Genomic DNA, 26,604 nt, shown 5'->3' with positions numbered 1-26,604 from the left:
GTATTTGAATGAAAGGGTTAGAGATGGGCTTGACTGTGGTTAACATTTTATAATATGTCACGTTTCTGTGAGTACAGCAAAGAGTTTCTTATATAATCCCTTCATACTTTTATGTTCAATTTGTGTTTACAGTCTGCAGTCCATGAGGATCCGCTGATATCCGGTGTTGCTGGTGGGAGAGAGTGGACCTCTGAAGCAGCTGGTCACAAACCCTGGCCCTTGGTCAGAACCAGTCACTCTTCCTTGCCAAGTCAGAACAAGGCCCGAACCACGAGGGACAGTGCAGGGATGGAGCAGGGCCTGGGGCTAATAGAAATAGACCATCCTGTTTCCATGATACAAACATCACAGTATCCATGATCAGGATGGGTGTTAAACACAAGAGGTACCTAGCCTATAACACAGCACACAATCCCAACAACACCCAAACAATGGCTCGAGGTCAAGGAGTGAGGTCAAAGACTAACCACCTGACTGAGGGTGGTGGCTCCTACTTTTACCTCCTCTGGTGTCATTGGGTCACAGCGTGGGGGGCCGAGCGTTAGGACGGACGCCAACAATCAGTAAGTACGCCTGCCCAACATGTGGAAAGGGCTTCGCTTAGGCGAACTACACTACATGACCAAAAGCATGTGGACACCTGCCAGTCGAACATCTCATTCCAAAATCATCTAATATGGAGATGGATTTCCACTAGAAGGCTTTCTGGGAAGGCTTTCCACTAGATGTCGGAACATTGCTGCGGGGACTTGCTTCCATTCAGCCACAACAGCATTAGTGAAGTCGGCACTGATGTTGGCCGATTAGGCCTGGCTCGCAGTCAGCGTTCCAATTCATCCCAAAGGTGTTCGATGGGACTGAGGTCAGGGCTCTGTGCAGGCCAGTCAAGTTCTTCCACACCAATCTTGACAAACCATTTCTGTATGGACCTTGCTTTGTGCACGGTTGCATTGTTATGCTGAAACAAGAAAGGGCCTTCCCCAAACTGTTGCCACAAAGTTTGAAACACAGAATCGTCTAGAATGTTATTGTATGCTGTAGTGTTAAGATTTCCCTTCACTGGAACTAAGGGGCCTAGCCCGAACCATGATAAACAGCCCTAGACCATTATTCCTCCTCCACCAAACTTTACAGTTAGCACTATGCATTCGGGCAGGTAGAGTTCTTCTGGCTTCCCCCAAACCCAGATTCATCTGTCGGACTGCCAGATGGTGAAGCGTGATTCATCACTCCAGAGAACACGTTTCCACTGCTCCAGAGTCACGGCTGAGCCGTTGTTGCTCCTACATTTTTCCACTTCACAATAACAACACTTACGGTTGACCGGGGCATCTCTAGCAGGGCAGAAATGTGACAAACTGAAATGTGATGAACTGACAGTGCCACGTTGAAAGTCACTGAGGTCCTCAGTAAGGCCATTCTACTGCGTATTGTCTATGGAGATTGCATGGCTGTGTGCTCGATTTTATACACCTGTCAGTAACGGGTGTGGCTGAAATAGCCGAATCCACTAATATGAAGGGGTGTCCACATACTTTTGTATATAAATCAAATCAAACGTTCTTTGTCACATGCGGCGAATACAACAGGTGTAGTAGACCTTACTATGAAATGCTTACTTTCAAGCCCTTAGTCAACAATGCAGTTCAAGAAATAGAGTTATGAAAATATTTACTAAATAAACTAAAGTAAAATATAACAATAATGTGGCTATATACAGGGGGTACCGGTACCGAGTCAATGTGCGGGGGTACAGGTTAGTAGAGGTAATTTGTACATGTAGGTAAGGGTAAAGTGACTATGCATAGATAATACATGTAAATAGTCCAGGTGGCCATTTGATTAATTGTTCAGCAGTCTTATGGCTTGGGGGTAGAAGCTGTTAAGGAGCCTTATATAGTGTATTTACTGAAAAAAATAGAAAATGCAACATGCAAGAATTGCACCGATTTTACTGAGTTACAGTTCATAAGGAAATCAGTAAATTTAAATAAATAAATTAGGCCCTGATCTATGGATTTCACATGACTGGGCAGGGGCGCAGCCATGGGTGAGCCTGGGAGGTTATAGGCTCAGCCACTTGGAAGCCAGTAGTGATGGGTCGTTCGCGAACGAGTTGGCTCTTGTAGGTGAACGTTGGGAGCCGGCTCGCATATCAGAAGAGCCTAATCTATTTATAAAAATATTTAAAAAATAAGATATGAATAATCAAAAGATTTAAATGAATACAATTAACTAATTCAAAGAACGAAAAAAAGAAATAAAATAATATAGGCCTAAATGCTCAAGCGCACACAGATTCGTTCTAACTGTCTGTTCAGACTAACAGCCTCACCTGTTGTTCCTGTCAATCAATGAACCAAAGATGCGTGAGGGAGGGCGAAGCCAACTAACTCAGTCACACACTTAGCAGCCGAGGAGAGAGAGGAAGGACAGCTGTGAAAACAACAGCTGGAAAATGAGTCGGAAGCACAGTAGCATTTGGATGCATTTTAATAATGTAGACAATGTTAGAGCACAATGTAGAATTTGCCAAAACAAAATCTCATATAAAGCCGGTTCTATGCACAACCTACACCGGCATATGCGAACTGTGCACCCAACTGTGAAGCTAGCTGTAGCGGAGCTTCGAGGAACTAGCGGGCCTGCTAGTGATAGTGGTGGAGCCAGCACCTCCACATGTGGAGATGTATCCACTCAGTCAAGTAGGCCTACTCCACGACCCACAGCAACGCAGTCTTCTATGGACCAGTTTATGCCAAAGTCTATGTCTGTAGCAAAACAAGGCCAAATTGATATTGCATTGGCTAAAATGATTGCCACTGATTTCCAGCCATTTTCGATCATGGAGGACAGAGGTTTTAGAAATTATAGCAATAGTCTAAATCCAATGTACACAATTCCAAGCAGGAAAACCCTTTCAAAATCACTTATTCTACAACTGTATGAGAGCACACAGGCTTCAGTGCGGGAAAGAGTCCAAAAGCTACTGCAGTTTGCCTTACCACTGACTGCTGGACATCAAGGGTAAGCACTTCTTACATGTTGGTTACATGTCACTTCATTGAAGATTTTTTGATGTCTAGCTGTCTTCTGGATTGCTTTGAGTTCAGCAACAGACACAACTCAGAGAACTTGGCAGAGGAACTGTTGAGAGTGGCCAGAGAATGGCAAGTAGATGGAAAAGTGGTCTGTTGTATTAGCGACAATGCAGCTAACATAACCAAAGCCATGAACATGTTTAAATGGACCCATCATCCATATCTTGCCCACACAATCAACCTGATTGTAAGAGATGCTCTGAAGGTGATGAAGCCCACTGTGGACAAAGTGAAAGCAGCTGTGGAATACTTCCACAGGAGCACAGTAGGTGCTGAAAAACTAAAGTCTACACAATGCCAGATGGGGATGCCTGAGCTGAGGCCTAAACAAGACTCCACTACAAGGTGGAATTCAACATTTTATATGTTGAAGCAGTTTCTTGAGTCAAAGGATGCCATCATCTCTACCCTGGCCATTGTCAATGCACCTGTTGATGCTCTGACCCAAGAGGAATGGGAGGTGGTGGAGGAGGTGTGCAGAGTCCTGGAAGCCTTTGAGCAGGTCACTGTGGAGATCAGTGGAGAGAGGTACAGTAAGCAGTTATTACGTCATCATTATTTAATCCAGTATTATATATGTATATGAGCAGTAGATGATAATGTAGTATCAGTACACAAAACATGAACCAATACGTTACTGTTCTCCCTTTTCAGCTATGTGACAGCCTCAAAAATGATACTCCTGTTTAAGGGTCTGCAGCGAATCACAGCCAGCCGCCAGAGAGAAGCAAATGTAGCCACAGGACATGTGACAGAGTTGATGGACACCCTGTGACAGAAAGTTCCACAGAATGGAATATAATCACATGCTATCAGAAACCGCTGCCCTTGACCCCAGGTTTGAGAAGTTAGCCTTCAGTGATGCCAGAGCGATTGATGAGGCTCTTCAAACAAACCAATGCATTTTTAAATACATTGTGGTTAAGGTGGAGTATGATTTCATTTAATAATTTAATTTGAATTGTTTTAACACCAATCATAGTCAAACTATCGCAAACTGTTTGACTTGAAAAAATACGAAACATATATTTTTTAAAGAGCCGTTTGGGATCCAAAAGAGCTAGCTCTTTTTGGTGAGCTGAGCCAAACGAGCCGGCTCACTGGAAAGAGCCGGAATGCCCATCACTGGAAGCCAGGCCCATCCTCTGGGGAGCCAGGCTCAGCCAATCCAAATGAGTTTCTCCCCAAAAAAGGGCTTTATTACAGACAGAAATACTCCTCAATTTCATCAGCTGTCCGGATGGCTAGTCTCAGACGATCCCACAGGTGAAGAAGCCGGATGTGGAGGTCCTGGGCTGGCGTGGTTACACGTGGTCTGCGGTTGTGAGGCCGGTTAGACGTACTGCCATATTCTCTAAAACGACGTTGGAAGTGGCTTATGGTAGAGAAATTAACATTAAATTCTCTGGCAACTGCTCTGGTGGACGTCCCTGCAGTCAGCATGCCAATTGCACGCTCCCTCAAAACTTGAGACATCTGTGGCATTGTGTTGTGGATAAAACTGCACATTTTAGAGTGGCCTTTTATTGTCCCCAGCACAAGGTGCTCCTGTGTAGTGATCATGCTGTTTAATCAGCTTCTTGATATGCCACACCTCTCAGGTGGATGAATTATCTTGGGAAAGGACAAATGCTCACTAACAGGGATGTAAACACATTTGTGAACAACATTTGAGAGAAAAAATGCTTTTTGTGCATATGGAACATTTCTGGGATATTTTATTTCAGCCCGTGAAAAATGGGACCAACACTTTACATGTTGCGATTATATTTTTGTTCAGTATAAATGCATATTCCCATAAAACTGATTGAGATCAATTAAATGGTTGTCATGGAGATGCAGTTTGGACGTTTCACCAGTATAAAGTGACAAATAATCATACATGATTGACAGCGACGGCCTATTTTGAAATGAGGTAGCCTATTCCTAACTTGGTGTTTAAGGGGATTTAAAAATATAAACTTTTGAGACAATAGGGTGTGTTCGTAAATGCAATCTGGAATGCCAAAGTGTGCTCTGCGTGTTCATAAATTCAGAGGGTTTCGCTCTGGAGCGTTCACACTGGACGCTCTGGCCGAGGAGTAGGGTTGATCCGAGCGTTCTGACCTCACAACGGCAGTAATGCACCCAAACTAACCGGCTAACGTTGGCTACCTTGCTAGCTACTTCCAGACACACATGAGAGAACACCTCACTCTGACCATTTTACTCGCCCTAGCAGAGATGGTTAGGCTGTTTTCCTTTTATCCAGAGCGTTAGTGACTAACTCTGTTGCTGGCAACAATTTAATAACGTTTTTTTTTGCCTACGTTTACTGACATCGGCCATATTCAATGGCTGTTGAGCGTTCTTAAATTCATCAGTTATTCTGCGCTCTGGCACACTCAGACGAGAGTGCTCTGAAATCGGAGTAGATAGCCAGAGTGAATTTACAAACGCACCCATAGTGTGGGCATGGGCAGACGTTCCAATTGGAGGATGCATATTCTATAAACTGTCTGTACAAACGTTGATTGAGGAAATTATTAAGTCATTGGGATATTTTTTGGGGGCGCTCCCTCACCTAAAAAAATGTGCACAACACCACTACTTGTAACTAACGTTTTTTCAACAGACTATCTTATTTGTTGATTTAATCCGACGTTATTCATATAATGAGTAATCTAGGAATGTCACGAGTTAATGGACACGAGAAAACAGCAAATCCACAGATCGCAATGACACTCTATAAGCAGTACCGTGTTTCAAAGAACAGCACGCATACCTTTTTCATTTAACCACACCATTTGAGCTATGACGCCTACCAATAAGATCCTTTCTCTTTAGTGTAAACGGAAGTGATCAAAAACTATTTCCACGTTAGCATTGTTATTTGGACGTTTATCATCACCATGGAATATCAGTCCTTTAACTGTATAGCGTCACATACTTACCCAATGTAGTTTTTGATTCGCGTTAATGCCAGGACTTGGTTAATAGATATTATTTAGGTAACGCTAACTAGGTATAGTAGCTGATCACGTTAGCTAACAATGGCTAACTGTAACGATATGGTTTTTCACACTCAAATAGCCTCCATCATGGAGGTGTTAGCGAATGCAGCCGTGGCAGAGATCTGTAAACTCGTAGACGACGACTATGCAGTGTTTCGTTTGGAAATAACTCAAAGCCAGAAAGAAAACAGAACATTGCGGAGGAAACTACAGCTACTGGAACTGAAGGTGGCACGGGAGCGCGCAGAGGGGACAATGCGAGAGCGCGTCCTCGCCAGTCGTCCCAGTAGTGTCAAGTTCGTCGACCGAGACAGGGGAATGGCAAGAGGTACATTTTACAGAAGGCTGTCGCCGTTCATAAAGTTAATTGCACCTTTCCTCCCTGCACATGTGTTCAGATGTTACCCAGAATTGGGTTTTGGTCAGTTTTTGAATGGTATGCAATATTTCAAATTCCCTGATTACTAGCCATCTAGCGCAAAGATTCAATATCATATTCTAAACAAATGCACACGACTTTTGGATGCAGAATAAAAGTAGGTCACCTTGCCATACCGACCCTACCATTACTATTGTTTACAATGAGCTGCACTGGGGCTCCAATCATGGTTAGTAAGTGTAAATAATATTTTATTCAACATGCTGGCTGGTAGAGACTATTGTGTCTTTTTTGGGGGGCTCCAATATTGTTTACATTAGGACACCAGCACGAGATATGGGTCGGAAAACGTACCTCAATGCAGGGATAGGATATGCCACTGTACTCCAAATTTGACCTTTAATGGGTTTCCAGCCGGCATACAAGCCTAAGATCACCATGCGCAATGCCAAGCGTTGGCTGGAGTGGTGTAAAGCTTGCCGACATTGGACTCTGGAGCAGTGGAAGCATGTTTTCTGGAGTGATGAATCAAGCTTCACCATCTGGCAGTCCGATGGACAAATCTGGGTTTGGCGGATGCCAGGAGAATGTTACCTGCCTGAGTGCAGAGTGCCAACTGTAAAGTTTGGTGGAGGAGGAATAATGGTCTGGGGCTGTTTTTCATGGTTTGGGCTAGGCCCCTTAGTTCCGCTGAAGGGAAATATTAATGCTACAGCATACAATGACATTTTAGACAATTCTGTTCTTCTGACTTTGTGGCAACAGTTTGGGGAAGGCCCTTTCTTATTTCAGCAGGGAAATGCCCCATGTACAAAGCGAGGTCCAAACAGAAATGGTTTGTCAAGATCGGTATGGAATAACTTGACTGGCCTGCACAAAGCCCTGTCCTCAACCCCATCGAACACCTTTGGGATGAATTGGAACACCGACTGCGAGCCAGGCCTACTCGCCCAACTTCAGTGCCCGACCTCACTAATGCTCTTGTGGCTGAAATTGAATGGAAGAATGTCCCCGCAACAATGTTCGAACATCTAGTGGAAAGCCTTCCCAGAAGAGTGGAGCAGCACAGGGGGACCAACTCCATATTAATCGAAATGATTTTGGAAATAGATGTTAGACGAGCAGGTGTCCACATACTTTTGTGGACACAGCCAACATGACATGCAATTCCATTATGGCTGCTGTGGCTACTGCTAGCTAGCGTGAGGACAAAAATGGCAGTTTTCTGGGAAAACTAACAGTATTTCAATCTTCTCGATGGAGCAGTGTGGATAAAGGTCAAATCTGGAGTACTGCACTGTTGTACGGACCCATATCTCGTGCCGGCTCCATGGTGTCTTAATGTAACCATGAAAAGATGCAGTAGTCTCTACAAGCCAGAATGTTTATTAAAATGATATTTACACTTTACCGGTTGTTCATGCTGTTGGTCCTTTTGGCAGTAGGAGATAGGGTATCCACAGGAAAGGGTTGTTTACCCTACTTTTTGCGGCGCCGGTAGGTTCTGTCGCTTGTATTTTCAACCTCTTGACACGAACGTTGACCGGAGCACATTTCCTCGCAATCAGCTGGAAGTGTTTGCCGTTCGGTTACGCTCGGCCATATTGTGCAAGTGTTTGTCAAGTGCGATTTGCATCAGTAGGTCGGGGTTGATAACACTTCCCTGGGGATATTTTGTACCGGATTACCTCCGACATAGGGACAAAATGAGCGGACAACAAGTAAAGTAAGTTGAAATGAAGTTTGTTCAACATTCTGACTTGTAACGGGACTGTTCAGGAATGTTGAGCCTACATGTTAGAGACGAGTGGGGAAGTATTTCACCCTCAGATTCTAAGAGGCTATTGTAACCAGAGCCATTGATTTTTGGCTTGTCATACGCTTACACTGTTATATTAAGCAGGACTTTCATACAAGCCTTAAAATGAGAACTCCCCCGTGTTCTGCAACGAAATTGCACCCTTCGCCCCTCATGCAGAACTGTTTTTCCCCCCAATCACTTTCTCAGGTGAAGGGAGTCTCACTGGAGGCCACATAAGCTTTGTGAAGCCAGCGGGACACAATACATGGAAAGATGACCAACCAATCACTGTTGATGAGGGGAGTGGAACCTCAACCCAGCACATTATCGTGATAGAGGTTAGTGTCATAGTGTTGCATAAAAGTTAGTTACTTTGTAAATCTAATGTGGCCCGTTTATTTCAGAAAATCTCCCCTCAGCTATTCACTTGCTTATCTGCCATAGGGGAGCTTTTGAGAGTTCCCTACGACATTGTTATCCAATTCTACTAATTTACCGGTAATAACCTCCTCTCTTTTTGTGTCAGTCTGCAGATGCAGAGACTGCAGGTCCTGGGGTCAAGATGGAGAGGTCTGAAGGAGAGGAAGACCCACAGCACAGCACAGACATCCAGACTGGAACACCCTCTGTAGCCATGGAGGACCCCACCACCGCCTCAGCGCAGCCCAGGACCCGAAGCAGCATCACTGAGGTCAGTGGAACGCCGAACGCCGTCCTCAAGTCAGTAACAGACACCAATACTTTAACTGTAACAAAAAGGCTCTTACACACAGGATCTGACCACAGATCAGACCCAGAGAGACTGGGGTTGGGGACACTGGGCTGTCCTCCTGCTCCCGGTTCAGAGTACTTACCTGTATTTCACCAGAGCCAAAGAACGGTTAATTCCCGTGGAGTTGGTGACGTGTTTTACACTGGTGGTGATGATCCATCTTGTTCTTACTCTACAGCGATGGACCCTGGCAACATATCCTTGGGTTTAGAGACACAGACTGATCTGTCTAGAGAAGACTGGAACCAGAACAGTAGTAGTGTATACTCTGAAGGGTGCCTAGATAAGAAAGGGGAGGTTATAATCATAGATGAGGTGACTGTGAAAGTGGAGGGTGACGCTTCTCCCACATGGAATGCAGATAGTCACCTAGGAGATGGACACTCACAGGGCAGAGATTCCTTAGATTACAGGGAAAGCTTAGACACAAATCCAAACGTCGTGACCCACTCTCCTATACACGAGTTCAGGGATCGCGACCCAGTGTCCACGTCGATGGGGCCTTCCGATTCACCCAGCCATGACCTTTTCGATCAGGTATTGAACTCAAACGACAGGACTAGATCCCAGGCTCATGGAGTGGGAGCCATATCAGGCAATGTTAAAGAGAAACGGTTCCTCTGCATGTTCTGTAACAAAGGCTTCAGCTGCCTCCAGAAGGTGGAGATCCACCAGAGGGTCCACACAGGGGTGAAACCCTTCAGCTGTACCCAGTGTCATATGTGCTTCGCCCAGGCTCGTGACCTGAAGAGACACCAGAGGGTCCACACAGGTGAGAAACCCTACAGCTGCCCCCAGTGTGAGAAGAGGTTCTCCCGCCAGGACCATCTGAAGATGCACCTGAAGGTCCACACGGGAGAAAGGCCATTCGCCTGTACGCATTGTGGGAAGAGGTTCTCAGAGAGGAGCTACCTCAAGATACACCAGCAGAAAAAACATTCCACTCTATAACATAGAAAGTAACCATTCCACTCAATAGCTTCTGATGTTTAGATCAAACTCTGCATTAAAGACAAAGATTAATTTTAATTGTTGTCAGTAGAATAGATCCATAGATGTGTTTGGAATAACGAGAGGAACAGATATCAGTGTTGAATATTCCTGGGTAGAATACTGCATCCAGACATTGTGATATATAAGGCATATATAAGCCTAAAAAGTCTGTTACATATTGTGTTTGTACTGTGTAGGCTATATGATGTTCACAAATGCCTATTTAATTACTTGCATTCAACTACCTAATTTTTTTCCCAAGACACTTTTAGTTGAGATGTGTATGTGTGGTTTTCATATGGTGTATTTAAAACTTGTTTATGTTCAATAAACACAAAATGGAACTTTTCATTCTAAGACTTTCATTTAGACTCTTAGTATACATCACATCTGATCTCACCCTATTCTGCATACACACGATATTATAACCAATATACACTTACTAAATATACCCAAACACCTACTGTACACGTCAACATAGTTTAGTAAGGTTTGTCTGATGACTTTTAACTTATCATAGCTGACTTGTTTTTACCCACATCATCATATTTATGTCCCATGATGGGTTTAAAAAAAAAAGTCATTCTGTACTGTATAGGACTCAAACGTAGTGGGGAACATAAGCAACAATTTAAATGTAAATATTTTCTGCGGCTCAAAATGCGTATCAGCCAATTAAAATGTTTGATTTACTTGCAGGTGACAAAACGCTAAATTGTAGCTGGTCTCATCAGATTATATCCTGGAACAAGTTCTGCATCAGCCAATTAAAATCGTCAACATAGTTGGACGGGTTCCAACACTTGTTAATTGAAGTGTCCTTAACATACCTCAGTCCAACTGCACGTTCTGATCATCAAAGCAACTATCACATGTATTTGACTGACTGATCAAATTGCTCTCTGTGTAAATTGCCGAGTCTGCGTAATTGACGCAGATTGTGGCAAGGCTCCCAATCTCAAATGAGTCCCCCCCCCCCCCCCTTTTAAATGTAGATTTACATGTATTGTGTTAGTGTGTTGAAAATGGACGTAGCCAACGGCTTGAAAATGAAGAGCTCTCTCTTAAGCGTTGCATACAAACATACTGCTATTTGTGCATCTAACTTTCTTACAGTGTGTTTGTAAATTCAATCTGGAGTGCCAGAGTGCCCTCTGGGCATTTGTAAATTCAGAGCATTGTCAAGCACCCAAGCTAACCTTCATTTAACTAGGCAAGTCAGTTAAGAACAAATTCTTATTTTACAATGACGGCCTACCCCGGCCAAACCTTCCCCTAACCCAGACGACGCTGGGCCAATTGTGTGCTGCCCTATGAGACTCCCAATCACGGCCGGATGTGATACAGCCCGGGATCAAACCAGGGTCTGTAGTGATTCCTCTAGCACTGAGATGCAGTGTCTTAAACCGTTGCGCCACTTGGGAGCCCGAAAATGAGAGAACACCTCACTCTGACCATTTTACTCTCCCTAGCAGAGCTGGTTAGGCTGTTTTCATGTTATCCAGAGCGTTGGTGACTGTAACTGTGCTCCTGGCAACAATTTAATTACGCTTTTTCGCTGAGGTTTACTGACACCGGCCATATTCAAGGGGTGTTGAGTGTTTGTAAAATTGTCAGATAATCTGCGCTTTTGCACACTCACGAGAGTGCTCTGAAATCGGAGTAAATAGCCAGAGTGAATTTACGAACGCACCCTTAGTCCTGAATGAATCGTGAATAATGATGAGTAAGAAAGTTACAGATGTAGAAATATCATACCCCCAAGACATGCTAACCTCTCACCATTACAATAACGGGGGAGGTGAGCATTTGGGGGTGTATGATATTTGTGCGTGTAACTTCCTCACTCATCATTATTCATGATTCATTCAGGATTATCTGTAATCATTGAAGCATCCACATTAATGTAGATGTGTTTAGAAACATATTCTATTCTTATTTACAATAAAAGTGACTCAAATGACACAATACATTGTTTACCATTCATTTCTATTGGGCACAAAATTCTCTGAAACACAACCAAAATAAACATTAATGCATCCAACAAGTTTGTAGAGTCATTCATTGCGCGCTAGGAATATGGGAACAAATAATACACTTTTGAATACTTTAATACACATAAGTGAGGGGACTATGTACAAAAGGTGCTCTAATTTCTAAACGGTTCACCCGATATGGATGACAATAACCTTAAATAAAATCTATCAGTCTTCACTTTAGCCTCAGTCGTGTGTTCAGGTGCCACAAAGGGAGTCCTCTGAAAATTACAACTGGCTCAGAACAGGGCAGCACGGCTGGCCCTTAAACGTACACGGAGAGCTAACATTAATAATATGCATGTCAATCTCTCATGGCTCAAAGTGGAGGAGAGATTGACTTCATCACTACTTGTTTTTGTAAGAAGTGTTGACATGCTGAATGCACTGAGCTGTCTGTTTAAACTACTAGCACACAGCTCGGACACCCATGCATACCCCACAAGACATGCCACCAGAGGTCTCTTCACAGTCCCCAAGTCCAGAACAGACTATGGGAGGCGCACAGTACTACATAGAGCCATGGCTACATGGAACTCTATTCCACATCAGGTAACTGATGCAAGCAGTAGAATCAGATTTTTTTTTTAAACAGATAAAAATACACCTTATGGAACAGCGGGGACTGTGAAGAGACACAGACACACATACATGGATGTTGTATTGTAAATATGTGATCGTGGAGTAGTGGCCTGAGGGAACACACTAAATGTATTGGGTAAAGTGTTATGAAATGTAATATTTAAATTGTATATAACTGCCTTAATGTTGCTGGACTCCAGGAAGTGTAGCTGCTGCATTGGCAAGAACTAATGGGGATCCATAATAAATACAAATAGTTATTGTATCATTTCAAATCCAAAGTGCTGGAGTACAGAGCCAAAACAACAAAAATTGGCCCAATACGTTTGGAGCTCACTGTACTTCAGGGAAGTGTTTGATGCCCTCCCAGCTCCTATCCCTCCACTCTCGCCAATAACCACCATTGGAACTTAACTATAATGGCAAACAAGGAATAATAATGACTTTACCTCCTAATTTGTCCAGAAATCTTATTCATTTTACAGCAGGTTTTCAAGTAACAAAAGTAAATCAAATTACATTGTAGTATAGATTAATCTTTTCTTCCTCTTTCCCAAGCCAAGCTTGTCCCTCAAAACCTCCCTATCCCAGTTTTCCTCCCCCCTTTACCTCCCCCGAGCCAAGCCAAGCCCATCACACCCTCCCCCCTTTATTCCACCCAAGCCAAGCTTGTCACACCCTCCCATCCTTGCCAAGCTTGTCACACCCTCCCATCCTTGCCAAGCTTGTCACAACCTCCCATCCTTGGACACCCTTACCCACCCAAGCCAAGTTTGTCCCAACCTCCTGTCTTTTTCCACCCTCCCTTCTTCTCAGATACATTTACATACATCGACTTACTCATCCATTCTCCTTCATTCACACATACCCTGTGCATCCACACACCCATTCACTCCCTCTTCACACGTATTAATTCACCCTCCTTCACACTCCCATTCATATGAACAGACACACAAACATACACCCACACACACCTACACTCACGCCCAAACACACACACACATCCATAGAACAGTTGGTTCCACTTTATTTGAAGGCTTCATAAAGCCTTGATATAGGGTTCATAAGCACTGCATAAATGGGCCAAAAATCTTTCATTGTATTTCATGCTCTATAAAAGATGTATAAATATGTCAAACAGTTATGCCACATTATGAATCTTTATAGAGCATGATATACGGTTATAGATGAGATGCTTCACAAATATGTAGTGTTATGACGCCTATACGAAGGCTTTATGAAGCTATCATAAGATGCACTTAAAAAAAAGCTGGACCAAATAGTTATTGACATACATGCTATATTTCCTCTTTTGTATTATATTTTCATTGTCCATGTAGCCCATTGACATCGGCTACTTCTATCGTTACTTCCTAGAGAAGAATAGTTACTTGGGGAAAGTAGATTATAGATTTTAATGGGGGAGGGGGACATAATATGATCTCAATTTACCATAAGCTGATCATAGGCATCACTGTATGTAGCCTAGTGCGCTCATAGTTTTTTCCTACTTCGTCCTCATCTCAGAACAGGGGGCTCTCCTTCTTCAACTGGAAAGGTTTCTTGTTGCTTGATTAGGGCTTCATCGGCGATGGTGAGTTCCATCCTTTGCGTTCCCTTCCATACCCACAGCACTGCCGGGAAGCAGAGTTGGGATTTGATTCCTTCTTCCTCCAGTGACTGTCTGATCAGAATGTATTCCTTGCGTTTTCTCCTCAGCCTAGCAGACAGGTCCAAGACGAATGGAATGGACTGGCTGTGGATTTTGATCTTCTTTCCCCCCTGTGCTTTCAGAATGTTGACTTTGGTCTGATAGTTCCACAGCTTGAAGATTACCATGCAGGGATATTCAGCGTTCTTCTGTTTCACGCCCGATCCTTTGGCATCGTTCCAGATCCTCTGGTGCTATATCCACGGCAACTTCCTCTGATATCAGTTTGACCACGTAGCTGGAAAGGTGTCCTTTTTTCCTCGTCTTCTGTTACAGACAATATTCTCATGTTTCGTCTCATTCTGTTTTCTTGCTGGTCCAATTCATCTTCTAAAGTTTGCAACTTTGTTTCCAGCAGGCTCATTTTTTTGTTGTTCTTTCACGTGCATGTCTGACACGATAGACTACTTTATTTTCGAGCGAATCTACTTTTTTTAACAACCGATTGTAGCAGTTTGTTTTGGTGTGCATTGAGAGCATTTTAGCTTTGTTTGATATTCTTTAGCTGTTCATTACTCTCGTTTGCATCTCCTAATTGCTCCTTGTTTTTTGCTCTGGGGAAGCAATGCTTTGTTGGATTTGTGTCGCCGCGCCGCTTTACCAACTGATTGGTTTGCATTTGTACATAATTGACCGCTCAAGCTTTCCCATTCGCTTGGGGATATATTGATCTATTTGATTTTAGAGACTTAATTTAAACGTTGTTGTCTGCCTTCTACATATAACAACATTTTTGTCAGTACAAAACAGAGCTAGTCACACCTGTCATAACTCTCCTGTGAAGATCTGAAGGATCAGGGTACAGTGGGTCCTCTCTACAGCGCCCTCTCTCTCCTGCAGAGGTAGAGGGGGACGCTTTATGTTGGTCGTAAAATACTCTGCTTCTGGACTCTGTAGTATCGAGATTGTAATGTGACTGTGGAACACAGAGACACTTGGACATCAAAAGGTTGAATAATTGAACAGTATTTCTGTATTCCAAGCAGTTGGAGTGGTCCGTGGACACTTAAGGAACAGTCATGTCGAGTTTGTTTCATTTGGTGACCCCATGAAGGACAGGAGACACACATTCTTTGTTTGTATACACTTCTCAATTATGGGGTTTGCATCTGAATGTTGTATAAAATGAATGATTAAGCATAAGAATACTTTTGGAAAGATAACAATGTGATCTTAGTCTTCTAAATGAGAATTGATTTTCATAGTAACTTATGATCAGTCAGTGGCCACGCTCCTGTGAGCACAGACACTACACGGCATCATGGAACGCCCCCTTTTCTACTCCTGTATAAAACCACCCGTGTCAAAATTTACATTAGACCAGAAAACATGGAAGCTATCGCTATATGTTGAAATGGTTGGCAACTCTACCAAAGGACAGGACCAGAGAACATGGAGATCATTCCCACGTTGAAATGGCTAACAAATCTACAAACTAAAGAACAATTATTCAGGCTGCAGCTGTTTAAGTACTTTAGTCTGGTAAATGCAACCGGTCAAATGCCTGAATGGTGCTCTGACGTATCCATTATAACAAGCTACAACCAGAGATTTTGATCTCTGGTGGACAAACCAGAGACTTTCTGTTGACAATCTATCCAGTAGACAGACTGGCGATCGCAGAGAGGGACAACAAAGGCATACACTTGTAAATATGTAAATTGCCATTTCTTTTCGAATGAGTGGTTGTTCATGTTCAAAGTATTAGCATTACCATGAGTGTAGTTATCAACTCTGAATTTCCCGCTCTTAAGCTTTCCCCACCCTTTTCCTTTGTCTACCAAGCCATCATATTGGCTTAGCCCACTAGGGACTTTTCTTTGTGTCATGTTAGTAACCAATGTATGATCTACTGTGTGTGTGTTTATGTAATTCTGTGATTGATTAGTTAGTTAGTTAGTAAAAGTAAATAAGCCATTTTGTATATCACTGATTCATGATTTATGATGATAGGGTTCGTGCAGATACTCAAGGGTTTGCGACATTCAGGAATGACACTGATGAGATAATAATACATTAATATACAACTGTAATCGATAAGATAATAAAATATCTGAAGAGTTATATTCGGGAAATTGCAACTCTATAAACAACATTTTCCCGTGGTGCCCCAACTTCCTAGTTAATTACTATTCCGTGATTAAACAAATCAGATCAGCATGATTAGATCAGCTTAAACGATTAGATCAGATTAAACGATTAGATCAGCACTCCTATTCTGAGACTCTGTAGATATTGGCCGAGGTCTTGATTAATTTTGTGGGACAATGGCTTTTAAATGATCAAACCATTAAAGAGTGTCAAGTAATCAAATCAACTAACACGTTTGCATAGTATAAAATAAATTGACATGTTTGCAAAGTACTCATATAAATCCCTCATTGCCCAATCAGAAGATGCTCCATAGCAGGGTGCTTCTATCAGATTTCTTGATCCAACATCATCTCACTCTGTATCTCTTACAGTCAGTAGACATGGAGGATGGGAAGCTTGATCTGCTGCTGGTCAAAGAGGAGACAATAGAAGACGAACCAGAGAGCATTGATCTGCTGAGTGGACTAAAGATGGGGGCGCAAGGTAAGGGAGAAATACACTACCGTTCAAAAGTTTGGGGTCACTTAGAAATGTCCTTGTTTTTGGAGAAAAAAACAATTGTCCATTAAAATAACATCAAATATATATATATATATATATATATATATATATATATATATATATACACAACATTAACAATGTCTACACTGTATTTCTGATCATATTATATATATATAGTGTATACATTGTTAATGTTGTAAATGACTATTGTAGCTGGAAACGGCTGATTTTTAATCTAAAATCTACATAAGCGAACAGAGGCCCATTATCAGCAACCATCACTCCTGTGTTCCAATGGCACGTTGTGTTAGCTAATCCAAGTTTATAATTTTAAAAGGCTAATTTATCATTAGAAAACCCTTCGGCAATTATGTTAGCACAGCTGAAAACTGTTGTCCTGATTAAAGAAGCAATACAACTGGCCTTCTTTAGACTAGTTGAGTATCTGGAGCATCAGCATTTGTGGGTTTTATTACAGGCTCAAAATGGCTAGAAACAAAGAATTTTCTCCTGAAACTCAGTCTATTCTTGTTCTGAGAAATGAAGGCTATTCCATGCGAGAAATTGCCAAGAAACTGAAGATCTCCTACAACGCTGTATACTACTCCCTCCACAGAACAGTGCAAATTGGCTCTAACCAGAATAGAAAGAGGAGTGGGAGGCCCCGGTGCACAACTGAGCCAGAGGACTATGTACATTAGAGTGTCTAGTTTGAGAAACAGATGCCTCACAAGTCCTCAACTGGCAGCTTCATTAAATAGTACCCGCAAAACACCAATCTCAACGTCAACAGTGACGAGGCGACTCCGTGATGCTGGCCTTCTAGGCAGAGTTGCAAAGAAAATGCCATATCTCAGACAAGCCAATAAAAAGAAAAGATTAAGATGGGCAAAAGAACACAGTCACTGGAGAGGGGAACTCTAACACAACGTGCCATTGGAACACAGGAGTGATGGTTGCTGATAATGGGCCTCTGTACGACTATGTAGATATTCTATTTTAAAAAAATCTGCTGTTTCCATCTACAATAGTCATTTAAAACAATGTTATTTTAATGGACAATTTGAAAAAAATATATTTCAAAAACAAGGACATTTATTTTTTTCTTTTATTTTTACCCCCTTTTTCTCCCCAATTTTGTGGTATCCAATTGTTAGTAGTTACTGTCTTGTCTCATCGCTGCAACTCCCGTACGGACTCGGGAGAGGCGAAGGTCGAGAGCCATGCGTCCTCCGAAACACAACCCAACCAAGCCGCACTGCTTCTTAACAAAGCGCGCATCCAAACCGGAAGCCAGCCGCACCAATGTGTCGGAGGAAACACCGTACACCTGGAGCCGGTCAGCGTGCACTGCGCCCGGCCCGCCACAGGAGTCGCTAGTGCGCAATGGGACAAGAACATCCCTGCCAGCCAAACCCTCCCTAACCTTTTGAACGGGAGTGTACATATAGCCTACACACAGTAATAGATCTTCAATGTGAATAGTGATACGCCTGGCTATTCTTTTTTTTCTTCATTCATAAAATTAAATCAATGCAGCTTATGTTCACATACAAAAACACACATAATAATGTATGAACTTGACCAGGTAATTGACAACAAAAAAAACTCCATATGTAGAGTTTCTATTCTCTAACCTCTTCCTGCAGGAGACTGGGTGGCCATCTTGGATACCCAGACCGGTGCAGCCAAGAGCCCAGGGGAAAACAACATTGATCAGGGCAGGACCAGAGGCGATATAGTGAAGGTCAGTGGATGGGACAGCGTCCTCAACTCTGGGCTGGGGAACAACACCGTTAACCACAACCAGAAACAGACAATTGAATGCAAAACAACAACCAAACTTAGTCTCCAAGACAACAAACTGGCTGAGACCAGGGCGAGGCGTAGATTTGGTCTGCGTGGACGGGGAGGTGTCCGTATGCGGCAGGAGAGAACAGACACAGACTCGGCTAGCGATGCTCCATCCTGCTCCTATAGTTGTGATTCAGAGAGACTGATGGAGCCTCAGGTTAACCCTCTAACAGGTTCTGCCTTCAGCCTGCCTTCTATAGGATCTATCAACTGGAACATGGACCCTGCAACAACACAGACACTCCCTGGCCTTCATCCTCCTCACACTCTCCTAATGTTAAACCAGACCTCAGACAATGCCAGTGCCTCAACACTAAATGGCTACACAAGCCCATTGACAAATGACAGTAGTAGTAATGCTATGAGTAGATCCGGTGGCAAAGAGAAGCTCTTCCTGTGTTCATTCTGTTGAAAAGCCTTCAGTTTACCCAAACAAGTGGAGCTCCACCAGAGGATGAACACCATCTGTGCCGGACCAGTTTCTCACACTCGTTCAACCTGAAGAGGCACCATAGGGTAAACACAAGGGAGAAACCCTACTGCTGCCACAAGTGTGAGAAGAGGTTCTCGCACCAGCAGAAAGTCCAAATGGGAGAGAGGCCATTCGCCTGTACGCACTGCGGGAAGAGGTTCTTAGAGGAGCTACCGCAGGCTACACCAGCAGAAATAGTATAGTAATGTGTAGTACTAGTTAGTTTGTAGTTCATTCTGTTGCTTTAGGATGTAGTGGAGGTGAACTGAGGAAATAATGAGTATGATGAGGCAGAGTAGATGATATGGTTGGTGTGATGGTGTCTGTAAAAATACTTCACTGATGAAGAGTGACAACTATGTCCCTTTAGGTTGATACTGGTGTATTATAATGAGGAAATAGTGCCCTAATTACTTGATATAAAGTAGTAAAGATGTGTGTAATGTTGAACCTTTTCCAAAGTATTCCAAAATGTATTTAATCAAAGCGAGGGTAGCAGATGTACAGAAAAAGGAAAGTGTTACCATAGTGAGAAAAAATATTCTACTTTTCACATGTATCATTTTGTGCAATAAAAGTAGTGTATGACAATTTTGTTGAAATCAAATACAGTGCTGACTGATTTAGTTATTTTTGTATCATTGCAGGGATTACGTTTCAAGACAAATGGACATTAAAAAATAAATAATAATAAACTTCTATGGCTCCATATTGTTAGGTACTTGAATCACAGTTTTAGACATGGGCTTGACTGTGGTTAAAAGTGTCTTATATAACCTTTATGCTTTTCTGTACAATCTTTGTTTTCAGTCTGCAGCCCATGAAGACCTGCTGATATCCAGTGTTACTGGTGGGAGAGAGTGGACCTCTGAGGTGGCTGGCCATAAACCCTGGCCCCGGATCAGGACCATGGATCAGGAGCCTTCGCTCTTCCTTCCCGAGTCGGAACCAGGACACAACCGCGAAGTACAAAGACTCCACCACATAGAAAACAACCAGTGGACAGGTGGACTGAACAACCTCAGTCCTGGTGGTCATCAGATAGACAGAGGCTCCAGTCAGGGATCCAGTCTGAAGCACAGACCCTTCTCTTCACAGTCTCGGTGCAGGGATGAAGCAGGGCCTGGGGCTGATAGAGATAGACCCTCCTGTTCCTATGATACAAACACCACAGTATCCATGATGAACAGAGCAGATCACCCTGGGCTTCAGCCTTCACAGAGTGCAGTGGGAGATGCCCCTGGTGGTAGTCTATCAGCAAGTCTGTCTTCTCCTTCAGGTTCTCATCTAATGCCTTGTGACTGGGTTCATAGAAAGCCTGGACCTGGGTCTAGCCTTCCTCAGTTACCTCAGGGTTACCCCACCAATACAGACAGGGTCAGGATGGGTGTTCAACACGAGAGGTACCTAGCCTATAACACATCACATAATCCCAACAACACCCAAACAATGGCTAGAGGTCAGGGAGGGAGCTCAAAGACTAACCATCTGAGAGTGGCTCCTGCTTCTACCTCCTCTGGTGTCATTGGGTCACAACATGGGAGGCCGAGCGTTAGGACGGATGCAGAAAAGCCGTATGCCTGCCCCACATGTGGGAAGAATTTTGCTAAAGCAAAATATGTGAAGCAGCACCAGACCATCCACACCAATGAGAGGCCCTTCAAGTGTAAGCTATGTTACAAGAGCTTCTCCTTCCTGAGTATCCTTATCAGACATAGGAGTGTCCACAATGGGGAGAAATCGTAGCAGTGTGGCTTGAGATGTACACAGGGGATATCTGGGAACCATTCTTTAGCTGACATATTATAGTTATGAAGTGTCTTTGGGTAAGAGTTTTTTTTGGATTACTAAATCCCTCAGCATCTGGGCATGCTGTCTTTCTCACATGATACAGACTTGTTGTTTGGTGTGCTGGCATTGCCATAACACTGTCATTTAAGTCTAACACTATATTCATCCTTTGAATTTGGTTTTGCCTATGTTCTATTCATAACAAATATAATGTCCCTCTTTTATGTAACACCTTTATAACACCCCCTACCCCAAAAAATTATTTGGCATAATCAGGAGGTATCTGTTCCTTTATGTACTAAAAATAGATTATCAAATCGGTTAATGAGAAATTATGTTGTCTTTTTATTTGCTTAAAAAATTGACTTAGTTTCCTTGACTTCCTTCGAACATATTGTCACATATTGTCCTTCGAACATATTGTCACAACAATGAGCCTGATATTTCACCGGATGTATAAATGTGAAGCATCCGTTTGGCGTTACCACTCACGACCAAATATGGTGATGAGAGGAAGCCCAGTGGTTGGCAGTGAGAGAAAATGGAGCCAGATGGTTTTTGGCCGACATTCTGTTAATTTTCTCATCAATTTGATCTCAATACAGTTTTCTGCTTTCAAAACTATAATCTGTTAGGAACAGAGTGGATTAAGTTTGGCAGACTTTACCCTTTCACCAAAAATGTGTAAAAAATTGTGTTCTTTCGAAGGAGTTTAAGAGCGAATTGAGTTATTGCACACGCACACTTCCCAGAGTAGGCGTTCCCTAAGGGAAATCTGCAAATCATGTATTCATAAAGTATTCAGACGCCTTGACTTTTTCCACATTTTTGTTACATCACAGCCTTGTATAAAAAAAAATCCCATCAATTAACACAAAATACCCCATAATGACAAAACCCAAAAAAAGTTTAGAAATGTTTGCTAATTTACAACCTCGAGTCTTCTTGGGTATGACGCTACAAGCTTGGCACACCTGTATTTGGGGAGTTTCTCCCATTCTTCTCTGCAGATCCTCTCAAGCTCTGTCAGGTGGATGGGGAGCGTCGCTGCACAGCTATTTTCTGGTCTTTCCAGAGATGTTCAATCGGGTTCAAGTCCGGGCTCTGGCTGGTCCACTCAAGGACTTTCAGAGACTTGTCCCGAAGCCACTCCTGAGTTGTCTTGGCTGTGTGCTTAGGGTCCTTGTCTCGTTGGAAGGTGAACCCCTTGGCCCCAGTCTGAGGTCCTGAGCGCTCTGGAACAGGTTTTCATCAAGGATGAAATGGTCAGAGTCCTTTAGGTGCCTGTTGGCAAACTCCAAGCGGGCTGTTATGTGTCTTTTACTGAGGAGTCGCTTCTGTCTGGTCACTCTACCATAAACGCCTGATTGGTGGAGTGCTGCAGAGATGGTTGTCCTTCTGGAAGGTTCTCCCATCTCCACAGAGGAACGTTGGAGTTCTATCAGAGTAACCATCGGGTTCTTTGTCACCTCCCTGACCAAGGCCCTTCTCCCCCGATTGCTCAGTTTGGCCAAGACGGCCAGCTCTAGGGAGAGTCTTGGTGATTCCATACTTCTTCCATTTAAGAATGATAGAAGCCACTGTGTTCTTGGGGACCTTCAATGCTGCAGAAAGGTTATGGTACCCTTCCCCAGATCTGTGCCTCGACACAATCCTGTCTAGGAGCTCTACGGACAATTCGGTATTTCAGCCACACCCGTTGCTGACAGGTGTATAAAATCGAGCACACAGCCATGCAATCTCTATAGACAAACATAGCGCTCAATGACTTTCAACGTGGCACCATCATAGGATGCCAACTTTCATCAAATTGTTGCCCTGCTAGAGCTGCCCCGGTCAACTGTAAGTGCTGTTATTGTGAAGTGGAAAACTCTAGGAGCAAGAACGGCTCAGATGCGAAGTGGTAGGCCGCACAGGCTCACAGAATGGGACCGCCGAGTGCTGAAGTGCGTAAAAATTGCCTGTCCTTGATTGTAACACTCGCTACCGAGTTCAAAACTGCCTCTGGAATCAATGTCAGCACAAGAACTGTTCTTCGGGAGCTTCATGAAATGTGTTTCCATGGCCGAGCAGCCGCACGCAAGCCTAAGATCACCTTGCGCAATGCCAGGCGTCAGCTGGAGTGGCGTAAAGCTCGCTGCCTTTGGACTCTGGAGCAGTGGAATTGCGTTATCTGGAGTGATGAATCATGCTTCACCATCTGGCAGTCTGACGGACTAATCTGGGTTTGGCGGATGCCAGGAGAATACTACCTGCCCGAATACATAATGCCAAATGTAAAGTTTGGTGGAGGAGGAATAATGGTCTGGGGCTGTTTTTCATGATTTTGGCTACGCACAGCAAACAATGACATTCAAATAAACATTTTATTTCACCTTTATTTAACTAGGCAAGTCAGTTAACAACAAATTCTTATTTACAATGACGGCCTACCCCAGCCAAACTCGGACGATGCTGGGCCAATTGTGCGCCGCCCTATGGGACTCCCAATCACGGCCGGATGTGACACAGCCTGGATTCGAACCAGGGACTGTAGTGACACCTCTTGCACTGAGATGCTTGGCTGGCCTGCACAGAGCCCTGACCTCAACCCCATCGTACACCTTTGGGATGAATTGGAACACTGACTGCGAGCCAGGCCTAATCGCCCAACATCAGTGCCCTACCTCACTATTGCTCTTGTGGCTGAATGGAAGCAAATGTTCCTGCAGCAATGTTCCAACATCTAGTGAAAAGCCTTCCCAGAAGAGTGGAGGCTGTTATAGCAGCAAAGGGGGGGGATCAACTCCATATCAATGCCCATGATTTTGGAATGAGATGTTCGACGAGCAGGTGTCCACATACTTTTGGTCATATAGTGTACATGTGAATCTGAAATGGAATGAGGCCGACCTGACTGCGAGGCAAGTGCTGGCTGAGGCTGCTGAGCAGCACACTGTTTTATATTTTTTTTAAATCAGATTTTACTGCTCTTCTGGCATGAATTCTACAAGGTGTGGTGTTCAAACGTTGCTCAATTCATATCAAGGGACCTAACGTGTACCAGGAAAACATTCCCCACACCATTACACCAGCCTGTACTGTTGACACCAGGCAGGATGGGGCCATGGACCCATGCTGCTTAACGCCAAATCCTGACTGCCATCAGCATGATGCAACAAGATCCGGAATTCTGCTGCAATAGCCCATCCGTGACAAGGACCAAATAGTTGTGCATTCCGAGATGCCGTTCTGCGCTGGTATTTACCTGTTTGTGGCCCACCTGTTAGCTTGCACGATTCTTGCCATTCTCCTTCGACCTCTCTCATCAATGAGCTATTTTCGCCCACAGGACTGCCGCTGACTGGATGTTTTTTGTTTGTCGCACTATTCTCGGTAAACCCTAGACACTTTCATGCATTATAAGCCCAAGAGGCCGGCCGTTTCTGAGATACTGGAAGTGGCACGCCTGGCACCGATGATCATACCACGCTCAAAGTCGCTTAGGTCACTCATTTTGCCCATACTAACGTTCAATCGAACAGTAACTGAATACCTCAATGCCTGTCTGCCTGCTTTACATTACAAGCCATGGCCACGTGACTCACTGTCTGAAGAAGCAAACTATTTTTGCAAACGGAGTATTATACCAAATTAACTGGCCACTTAGTGTATTTAGTACTAGCTTATTGCTTGCCATCCATTCTAAAACTGACTGCAGCTCTTTGTTAAGTGTAGTAGGGATTTCACTTGCTGTGGTAGGTGATGTATAATAATGTTGAATCATCAGCATACATAGACACAGGCTTTACTCAATGCTAGTGGTAGGTCATATGTAAAAATATAAAAAAGTATGGGGCCAAGATGGCTACCTTGAGGTATGCCAAGCTCTACCTGGTTTAAGTTTAGAGAGGCTTCCATTGTCTGTGTTCTGTTAGATGGGTAACTCTCGATCAACGATATCACATAGGATGTAAAGCCATAACACATTTTTTCACCAGCACACTATGGTCGATAAAGTCAAAAGCTGCACTGAATGCTAACAAAAAATCTCCCACAATCTTTTTCACAATTTTTTTTCTATTTATTTTAGCCAATCATCAGTCATTTGTGTTAGTGCCTTACATGTTGTGTGCCCTTCCCTATAAGCGTGCTGAAAGTCAGATGTCAATTTGTTTACTGTAACATAGCATTGTATCTGGTGAAACACAATTTTTTCCAGAAGTTTACTAACAGTCGGTAGTAGGCTGATTGCTCGGCTGTTTGAACCAGTAAAGGGTGTTTTGCTATTCTTGGGTAACGGTATGACTTTTGCTTCCCTCCAGGCATGAGGGCACACACTTTCTTGTAGGCTTAGATTGAAGACATGGCAAATAGGAGTGGCAATATAGTGTAGTCCGCTACCATCCTAAATAAGTTGTCAGTGCTAAGTTGTTTGTCATTATAGATAGATAACACTACCTTTTCCCCTCTTCCACACTCACAATAGGGAATTCAAAGTTACAATGCTTGTCTTTCATAATTTGGTCAGTTATGCATGGGTATGAAGGTTCAGAGTTTGTTGTTGTCATGCCTGAATTTGCTAATCTAGTTGACAATATCGGAGAGTTTTGTGACGAATGAGCCACCTGATTCAATGAAGGATGGAGCCGAGTTCGCCTATTTGCCCAAAATGTAATTTAAGGTGCTCCAAAGCATTTTACTATCATTCTTTATGTCATTTATCTTCGTTTCATAGTACAGTTTCTTATTTTTGTTTAGTTTAGATACATAATTTCTCAATTTACAGTACGTTTGACAATCGGCTGTGCAGCCAGACTTATTTGCCATTCCTTTTGACTTGTCCTTCTCAACCATACCATTTTTTAATTCCTCATCAATCCATGGGGAATTAGACATTTTTACAGTCAGTTTCTTAATGGGTGCATGTTTATTAGTAACTAGAAAAAGCAATTTCATAAATGTTTCTCCTCATTACACACAACAGACCAGCAAATATTATTTACATCTTCAAAATAGGACTCCCTACACAACCTCTTGTATGATCTCTCATACACAATTTTAGGCCCAGCCTTTGGAACTTTGGTTTCTGATCACTTTATCCGATGGGTGTGGATACTTCTTTAGAGAAGATTTCTGCAGCATTAGTAAAGATGTGATCAACACACGTGGATGATTTCATTCCTGTGCTGTTTGTATGTAGGTTGAATGATTACCTGAACCAGATTGCAAGCACTGGTTACAGTTGGAAGATTTTTCTTGGGTGGACAGCTTGATGAAAACCAGTCAATATTTAGGTCACTCAGAAAATATACCTCTCTGTTAATATCACATACACCATTGAGCATTTCACACATTTTATTCAGATACTTACTGTTAGTACTCGGTGGTCTACAGCAACTTCTCTTTGTGCCTCTGTAGCTTTCTCACTTATTATTCACGATTCATTCATAATTATCCATAATCATGGTAGCATTTATATTAATGTAGCAGTGTTCAGAAACATATTCTATTCTTAATTACAATAAAAGTTACTTCAAAATGA

The 26,604-nt window shown here is 43.1% G+C and overlaps 2 protein-coding genes across 2 annotated transcripts in view; both read left to right on the top strand.

Moving 5' to 3' along the window:
- LOC106610077 (uncharacterized) overlaps positions 1–26,604 on the top strand; it is an 88,768-nt gene that overhangs the window by 47,265 nt on the left and 14,899 nt on the right. The gene's annotated exons all lie outside the window — the stretch shown is intronic.
- LOC106610089 (uncharacterized) lies at positions 137–26,604 on the top strand. The gene is made up of 7 exons (XM_014209251.3): positions 137–3,629; positions 3,756–6,422; positions 8,482–8,612; positions 8,801–8,965; positions 16,834–16,945; positions 18,613–18,710; positions 20,100–26,604. Exons 2-7 carry the CDS (start codon positions 6,134–6,136, stop codon positions 21,033–21,035), a joined length of 1,731 nt encoding a protein of 576 aa, XP_014064726.1. The 5' UTR covers positions 137–3,629; positions 3,756–6,133; the 3' UTR covers positions 21,036–26,604.

The sequence above is a fragment of the Salmo salar genome, chromosome 08 (genome assembly GCF_965601325.2).
Source record: "Salmo salar chromosome 08, fSalSal1, whole genome shotgun sequence".
NCBI lineage: Eukaryota > Metazoa > Chordata > Actinopteri > Salmoniformes > Salmonidae > Salmo > Salmo salar.
Note: the sequence above shows the minus strand (reverse complement) of the source record. Positions and strands in the feature narration are given on the sequence as shown.

What these genes read in the sequence shown, in the direction of transcription:
- LOC106610089 (XM_014209251.3), top strand. Translation starts at nt 6,134, where the DNA reads ATGGCTAACTGTAACGATATGGTTTTTCACACTCAAATAGCCTCCATC. An exon ending in AGACAGGGGAATGGCAAGAG is followed by an intron (nt 6,423 to 8,481) that starts GTACATTTTACA and finishes TCACTTTCTCAG; the next exon opens with GTGAAGGGAGTCTCACTGGA. An exon ending in AGCACATTATCGTGATAGAG is followed by an intron (nt 8,613 to 8,800) that starts GTTAGTGTCATA and finishes TTTTTGTGTCAG; the next exon opens with TCTGCAGATGCAGAGACTGC.